This window comes from Octodon degus, unplaced genomic scaffold, assembly GCF_000260255.1.
Source record: "Octodon degus isolate 3935 unplaced genomic scaffold, OctDeg1.0 scaffold00001, whole genome shotgun sequence".
Taxonomy (NCBI): Eukaryota; Metazoa; Chordata; class Mammalia; order Rodentia; family Octodontidae; genus Octodon; species Octodon degus.
The window spans coordinates 38,525,575-38,533,457 of record NW_004524577.1 but is presented as its reverse complement, the minus strand read 5'-3'; the positions used below and the strand labels follow the sequence as shown (position 1 = coordinate 38,533,457).

Genomic DNA, 7,883 nt, shown 5'->3' with positions numbered 1-7,883 from the left:
AGTTTTGAATCTTCAAAGAACTTCCATTCCTGGATACTGAAAGTAATATTGTTGTTGATGAAAACATCTTGGCTGAGACATGTGCAGTCTCTTCTTGTGTGCTGCGTCCGCCTCTTCTTGTGGGCAATCAGCCCTGCAGACTGGCAGTGCTCTCCCTGAACGTCCCCAGGAAGTAGATGGTGCCCCGGGCGCTGAGCGGTCATGCGCTGCTCTCGCTTGGGGTTCGTCTCCCAGTGCAAAGCTCTGACGTGTGAAAGAAAGGTAAGAGAGGGAGCCACATCCTCTGACCCTCCTATATAGGGGGACCCAGCTGAGAATGACAAGTGGCCTTCCTGTTGATTGATGCAGGGACAGCAGCCAGCCACAATGAGCAACTCCTATGCATTTCTGGCATCTTCTCTCTCGATAGCTGTTTTTCTTCTACTCATTCCTGAAGGTAAGGCTGATTCTTGTTATTTTTATGATCACTAAGCAAAGTGGAGCTAACTTTCAGTGACTATTTGATAATAACACCTTATTGTGCCAAAAGAGTTATCTCCCCCAAGTTTTAAAAGGTTTAGCAATCTTTTTTCAATTACCTTTCTGAATTCTTTATTTTAAAAGAAAAATCCTTCCTTTTTCTTCATATTATCTTTCCAAAAGATAACAGAACTGCTAACGCTTATTGCTGCCAATTTGTAAGTTGAAAATTTCCAAAAAGAACAATGTAAAGATGAGCAAACAGCCAGGCATGGTGAAGCAAGGGTGTAATCTCAGCACTCAGGAGCCTGAGGCAGGAGGATCACCAAGAGTTTAAGTACAGTGTAGGCTACAGCATGAGTTCAAGGTCAGCCTGAACTACATTGCAAGACCCTATCTCACAAAAATAAAAAATGAACTACAAAACATGCAAAATATGTTTGAGTTGGGGAAACAAGTTCCCTGTCAGAAAAAGAATAGTGGTGCCCTAGCTGGTTACCAGTGCCAAAGCTTCATAGCTTGGGTTCATTTGCCCACCTCGGACCAAGTCAAGGAAGAATTTTTTTTAAAGGGATTTATTCACAGCTACCTCCAAGGACATGGAAGGGACCCATTTGCCTCAAATCACCACCTTATCATAGGCAGGTGTTGGAGTCTTTTATAACAAGGTCGGGGCGGGAGGTAGTGAGAATGCGCCCGTTCAGGCATGCTCCCTCCCTTCCTAAGGAAAGGCAGTGGACTTTAGCCTCCTGGTGCCAGCTTCTGCAAGCCCCACTCCTCTGGGCCGAGGAGAGGTGCGAAGGATGGTTTATGTTCTAGGACTGAAGAAGTCTGGAGAAGCCACCTGTCCTAAAGGAAAAAAATATTAACTTTCAAAGCTCCCTTTTGCAGCATCAGTTACAAACTCAGCCTTTCTTTCTGCAGAAATGCACAGATAGTTTTACAGCAAAAAATAATAATAATAAGACAAAGCTGACCTGGCCACCGGAATCGGGATCTATTAGAATCTTAGTAACTACCGTCTTTCTCTAGCCTCTCCTTGGGGGAACCTCCGGACACTGGGAAAGTCCGCACATGGCCTCTCCGGGAGAGCTACAGGATTTTCTGTGAAGTCACTGAGTGTAACCAATACAGAACTCATACCTGCTTTGGTATGACCTCTGCCTGTAGGGGTTGAAGTGCTGTAACATTTGTAATATTGTCACTGGAGGGAAGCACAGTGGCTTCTGAGTAGTTCTATATCTTCTTTGAAGAACCTAGGGATGGGGCAAAATCAGCTGATAAATATGGAGAGAGCCAGGGCTTCTTCCCCAGGGGATAACATAAATGCTGGGAATTTCCAAGGAACCTCTCTGGGTTACCTTGCATCCAAAACTAAAAGGAAAGTATAAAAGGAAACAAGCTTGCAGGACATTTGAGACTAAAGGATGGGCATATTACAAGCACAGCAGACAACTGAGTATTTAACATACTAAGGCATGTAAAATCCTCCTGAAAAGGAGACAGATTGTCTTAAAAATCTTATTTTATCCTCAAAAGCAGCAGCAAAGGCTCTTTGCTCTGCTCCACTTTGTTTCCTGTTTTCACAGAGAGCAATGTGAGCCCGCAAGGAGAACAGGCAGCAAAGCAAGACCTCAGGCCCTTGGGGCCCAGCTCAGTGGCATCAGCGCCTGCCTGGCAAGCACAATGTCCTGAGTTCACTTTCCAGTACCACACACACAAAAAAAGACCTGAGACCCTGAGCTAACGGGCTCAACCATCCTACTCCTTAGAATAGTTGCAAGATTTTTTTTTAAATATTGACATCCTGTTCTAGCCTCAGAAATTCTGATTAAATTTAGCATAAGGACCAGAAAATACCAATTTTTTAAATGCCCTCACTCCTCCAACCCCTCCCCGAGACTCTAAGAGTGGTTGAAGGCAGATGCAGACTAACCCCTGAAGCTGATATACATGCTCCACTGAAAGCATGGAGTGCTCTACAAGTGTTCTGCTGAGTTTGTTTTCCGCATTCCACAAAGCCCAAAAATGGATCTGTAGAAATATCTGAATATGAGTCACCCCACGAAAAATGGGAATGTGGCTGAAGTTCTTTTGGTTTCTTTAAGTCCCTTACCCTCTTCTCTCTAGAGCCTAGAATGTTGCCTGCCAACTCCCCTTAGAAGTGCAGGGCTGTGGTCATCCTCTTCCTCTTACCCTCACCCACATCAATCCTTATGTTTAAAAGCTTGTCTCCATCACTGATAACTTACTGTGAGTTCAGTACTTTAATGATGGAATGAGAAGCATTGCCGTCTACTGCAGAAACCATGAATCTCAGCCCTCTCGCAGGAGAACTACTTTAGGAGAACCCAAGAGCGTGTGCTGGAGAAGGTAGCCGAGAGTCACCACCAGGACACACAGGTCCTCTCAGCCAGAAATACAGTGTGTGGGGGCTTAGGTCTCCCTGTTCTCTAACAAGCTAATCCCAGCTTATCATGAAGGAAACTTTTCTAAGACAGAATCCTCTCCTTAGTTCTTTTCCTTACCTTACTGCAGAGGCCTTAGGTTAAACCATGCAGTTAGGCCTGGAAAGGGAAGGTGAGCCTCAGGTGTGATACGCTTATTCTCTCAAAGCTTGAGGAAGAACAGTGCAATTCAATACTAGAACACCTCAATCACCAAAAGACTCCCAGAGGGTCATTACTAGGAAGTACTAATGTCAGTTTGTAAGTTACACTTCTACAAGGGTTTGGGGTAAAAAGAGAAATTTGCAGACTTCTAAAATCCCCTCTACTTCCCCAAATTAATTATAAGCCAGAAGGGGGTTGGGGGCACTTGTGGTCATCAACATCTCCTGCAGCAACTGCTGCTGGTGTAGACCAACCTAGGGCTCTCTGCCCTTTCCAAAGCCCAAGGCCTGGGGTTAAAGCTTTGTGACAGATTTCCAGGCTGATGACCCTGGAATACAACCTTCAGTCTGTGAGTACAACAGCTGTGACCTCTGTTGCAGAGTCCAACAGGGATGGGACTTACAAAAGATGTCTGTAGGTCCACACAGAGTAAACGCAAAGGGAAACACTTTCATCCACGATCTTTCTCTTGGAGGGAAAAGCATATCTGGCCTTAGAGCCATGGCTTTATGAAGAACTTTTTCAGGCAAACTGAGTTTCTTTTTCCTGCTGAACAGATGGCTGTGTAAGAATTATTGGAGGCCATGAAGTAGCTCCTCACTCAAGACCCTACATGGTCCTGCTTAAACTCAACAAAGGAAATATCTGTGCTGGTGCTTTGATTGGAAAAATGTGGGTGTTGACTGCAGCCCACTGTGCCGTGTAAGTGTTCACATCCTAAAAGGCAGTGTGTGGAGACCCTACGTGTTTTCATGTTACTTGAGTCTGAAGGAACTCGATTTAGCCCAAATGAAGTTAAACCCACAATCAGGGCAATGAGGAAGCAGCAGCTCCAAGCTCATTCTGAGGACTATCCAGGTACAGGTGCTGGAACAGAGTCACTTCAGCATGGAAAGGTCAACTTTCTGGGCTCACTCTGGACCCAGGCACAGCCACCAGGCAGAGAAAGCTTGCTCCCAGTGCCTTCTGTGCTCTTTGCAGAAGCACTCACACCTTCCGCCACCCCCTAGTTTCTATCACCTACGGCACTTCCTTGAGCCCTCTCCCCAGGCCTCTAAACCTGAGCTATCTGATAGCATAGCCACTTGGGCTATACAAATTTAATTAGAAAGGCTAGGAAGATAGTTCAGTGACACTAGTGCCTGCCTGGCAGGCACGAGGTCCTGAGTTCAATCCTCAGTACAAAATAATAAGAATAATAATTTTTTAAAAACCAACAAATAAATAAAAAATTAAAAAAAAAATTAAAAAAAAAAATAAGGGGGCTGGAGAGATGGCTCAGTGGTCTAAGGCACCTACTTAGAACAAGCTTGGCAAGGCATCAGGGACCGCGGTTCAATCCCCCAGCACCACATGCCAGCCAGCCCCGCCCCCTGGTGGGCTGAGCTGGCCACACACACACACCACACTCTCTCTCTCTCTCTCTCTCTCTCTCTCTCTCTCTCTCAAATAAATAAAAAATTTAAAAAAAAATTAAAAAAAAAAAAACCAAATGACATTATAAATTTACTTCCTCAGTGATACACTGGCCATATTTCAAGTCCTTAGTGGCCTCATATGGTGAGGGGCTACCACACTGGACCATGCAGATTTATAGAACATTTTATTGTCTGGACAAAAGAATTCAGATGGGTTATGTATGTGTGCCAACTTCTCATGATGATTGTAATCATTCTCTACTGCCAATACATACCAATAAAAAAATAATTAAAAAATAAAATATGCTCTACTGAAAAGTACAGTTCTAATGTCATAAATGAGACTAGTGTCAGCTGTACAGCAGAGAAAGGCAACAAAAGCATTAGTTTGCTGCAAAGCTTCAGGGACATAATAAGCAGCCTGGACCTCTGCCCGCCCCTACACACACACACACTTTCTTCCACAAGCCGACAGCATGACGCCCTCCCCAGAAGCCAAGCTGTAGCCGACACCAGGTTCTTGAAGTCCCAAATCACCAGCCAAAGACACTTTCTGTTCTTCGTAAGATGCCCAGTCTCTGGTATTCCAGGGGATGATGATAATCGATCCCAAATGAGCTCACGTTCGCCCTTTAAGGCATACACATTCTTCAAGCCACAAAGTATCTCCATAAAAAGCACATTTACAAATGATGAAATGAAAAGGATCAATTCATTATACAATCAGTTTCTAATTAAAGAATAAACTCAGTAAACTGTGTTGTGTCTATTCTAGGGACAGAAAGTCCGAGGTCATTCTTGGAGCTCACTCAATAACCAAGGACGAGCCAGAAAAACAGATATTCTCAATTCAGAAGGACTTTCCTCACCCATGCTATGACCCGGACACACATGAAAATGATCTTAAACTTCTTCAGGTATGTACCTTTGAGGTCTTGACTTACAAAAACTCCTAAACTTGGCAACATGGAATCCCCTGTGCCTCTAAAGGAACAAATTCATATAAGGAGGTCCCAGTAGGTTGAATGAGAATTTAAATAAAAATGTTAGTATTTATCTCCTTCTGATAACTCCCTGTGTTTGTCTTTTGACAGCTGAACAAAAAAGCAAAACTTAACAAAAACGTGGCTATCCTTCAACTGCCTGCCAATGGGGATGATGTAAAACCAGGAAGTTCATGTCAAATTGCAGGGTGGGGGCTGACTGGCAATAAGTCACCTCTGTCTGATCTTCTGAGAGAAGTCAACATCACCATCATAGATAGAAAAATCTGCAATAATGCAGACCACTACAATTTTAATCCTGTGATTGGACTCAATATGATTTGTGCCGGAAACCCTCATGGTGGGAAAGACTCATGCAATGTAAGTAACAGAAGAGCTTCCCATGTTGGCTATTAGAGTAAGACATTGAAACACGCTGTGTGGCTTTGTCCTGGCATTGGCTTCTACAGTGGTTATGTAAGAAGTTTGGTAAAATCCCAGGCAAAATAAGTTAATAAGCTCTGCTTAGGGGAGTCAGTAAAAATAAAAGTTTACCGATAGTACAGGGATTGATCCACTACAGCTTGATTTCACATCAAATACCACAAGAAACCATTTTTTCCTAATTTTTCTTATTATCATTTGTAGATCTAAACTTGACGATACTGTGTATACAAAAGGCAGGAGACCTTTGGCCAGGGCTCCTCAAGGGAGCTTGGCTTCCCTTCCATCTCTGCCACTTCACCCGGGCATATTTAAAGCACCTGTCATTCCCACTCTGCCCGAAGGCCTTGGGCTCGCCCCCATGACTTCCTAGACCTGAGCTCAGGCCCCAGAAGACCCCTTCCAAGCATGACCCCCATGCCAAAGAATATGTAAACCTCCATCTTGGGGTCCCTGAAAAGGATGAAGACAGTGCCCTGCTGAAAGACTAAAGTAGATAAAACACTTTACAGACTTCTAAATTCCGAGTACCTATAATTCTTCACCTTTTCCAAAGACCCTATACAGGAATTCTATCTTACCTTCAGGACCAAGGCTGGCCAAGTCTCAGGCAAAGAAGGCATTGTCTTTGGCACCTTTTCTCTAACCTATTCCTTCCAGTGTAGGCACCCAGGAACCTAGAACTTCCTGTTTGGGGAACCCATATGCAATACCTTGAGGCCGTGCCCACATCCCCGAACACGAGCCCCCTGCCACCAGGCACCTTGTACCACTGCAGCTTCACAGTCCTCACCCATTTTCTCAGTGATCACAGTGGCTATTGATAAATGAAACCCAATAGTCTAACTCTACAGATGTTAGATACCATGACAGGCAGGAGAAATGTATCTACCTAAGGAGGACCCCAAGTTTATCACATCGTAAACCAACTTTTCCCTAAGAGGGTTTGCTTTGGTTTTGTTTCTCTGGAATGACAAATACTTGCTGGAAGGACCAATCTTCATTTGACTATTTTACTCCTTCAGTTGTTAAGCCTTCTGAGAAAATGACAAACACAAGGATCTCTTTCTTGGAAGCAGTGAGCAATCCAAAAATTAGTATATAACATAAACCATAAAAGTTTCACTTCAATTCTCAGTAGTGTATTAAAACCAGTAAGCCTAATTTTTTGAACCTATTTTAAAACACTAAAGTATTTCAATCAAAGTATTTTGATTGCTTAAGTACTAGTTTTTAGCTAAGTCATGGTTGGTATTAATTTCATATTAAACACTGTACAATTTCTCACATTTTGCTATTGGCCATGGTTGACAAGGGTCCCACCTCATGTCCTCCCCTCTGCTTTTCCCCAGGGAGATTCTGGAAGCCCTCTGCGCTGTGGAGGTGTTTTCCGCGGCATCACTTCCTTCGGTCTCACAGGGAGATGTGGAGTGCCTCAAGCGCCTGGTGTCTACACGCGTCTCTCAAAGAACTCCATTCACTGGATACATAAGACTATGAAGGGCACACTTTAGATAACTGTATTTCATTTGTTGTCATGTCTTAATCTGATCACAAATAAAATCAAGCTGTATCGCTGGATCTGTTTCTGCCCACTAATAACCCTGAGCGGAGATCAGTCTCCAAAGTGAAAGAATCAGATGGCAGCTTGTGGGTTGAGGAGGGGGGGCTGATGGAAACAATGTCACCAGTGTCATGTGTGCCAAGTGCCACGGGAATTTTCTCCTGAATTACTCACTGCAGTGTCCCAGCGGGACCCAGCAGGAATGACACTAAGATCAGGTCCTTTTAATAACAAACACAGTGGAAGGCTCTGTAATCCTTCAGGAAACAGACAGTCTGGAGCATGTGGACAAAAGGAAGCAGGTCTGCCTTGAAGGCCATTGTTATACAACAACAATTGCTATTTTTATTTATTTCCAATAAGTTGAGTCTGTGGGAGAAACAGAAATATATAATGTCTCTCA

The 7,883-nt window shown here is 43.8% G+C and overlaps 1 protein-coding gene across 1 annotated transcript; it reads left to right on the top strand.

Annotated features, from left to right (window-relative positions):
* Window positions 1-340: 340 nt before the first annotated feature.
* Gzma (granzyme A) lies at window positions 341-7,495 on the top strand. The gene is made up of 5 exons (XM_004623094.2): window positions 341-436; window positions 3,629-3,773; window positions 5,265-5,406; window positions 5,584-5,853; window positions 7,269-7,495. Exons 1-5 carry the CDS (start codon window positions 343-345, stop codon window positions 7,428-7,430), a joined length of 813 nt encoding a protein of 270 aa, XP_004623151.2. The 5' UTR covers window positions 341-342; the 3' UTR covers window positions 7,431-7,495.
* Window positions 7,496-7,883: the final 388 nt, after the last annotated feature.

Excerpts from the sequence above, each read along its gene's own strand:
- Gzma (XM_004623094.2), top strand. The coding sequence starts at position 343 with ATGCAGGGACAGCAGCCAGCCACAATGAGCAACTCCTATGCATTTCTG. Across the intron at positions 437-3,628 it reads TCTTCTACTCATTCCTGAAG|ATGGCTGTGTAAGAATTATT; the intron begins GTAAGGCTGATT and ends CCTGCTGAACAG. Across the intron at positions 5,854-7,268 it reads GTGGGAAAGACTCATGCAAT|GGAGATTCTGGAAGCCCTCT; the intron begins GTAAGTAACAGA and ends GCTTTTCCCCAG.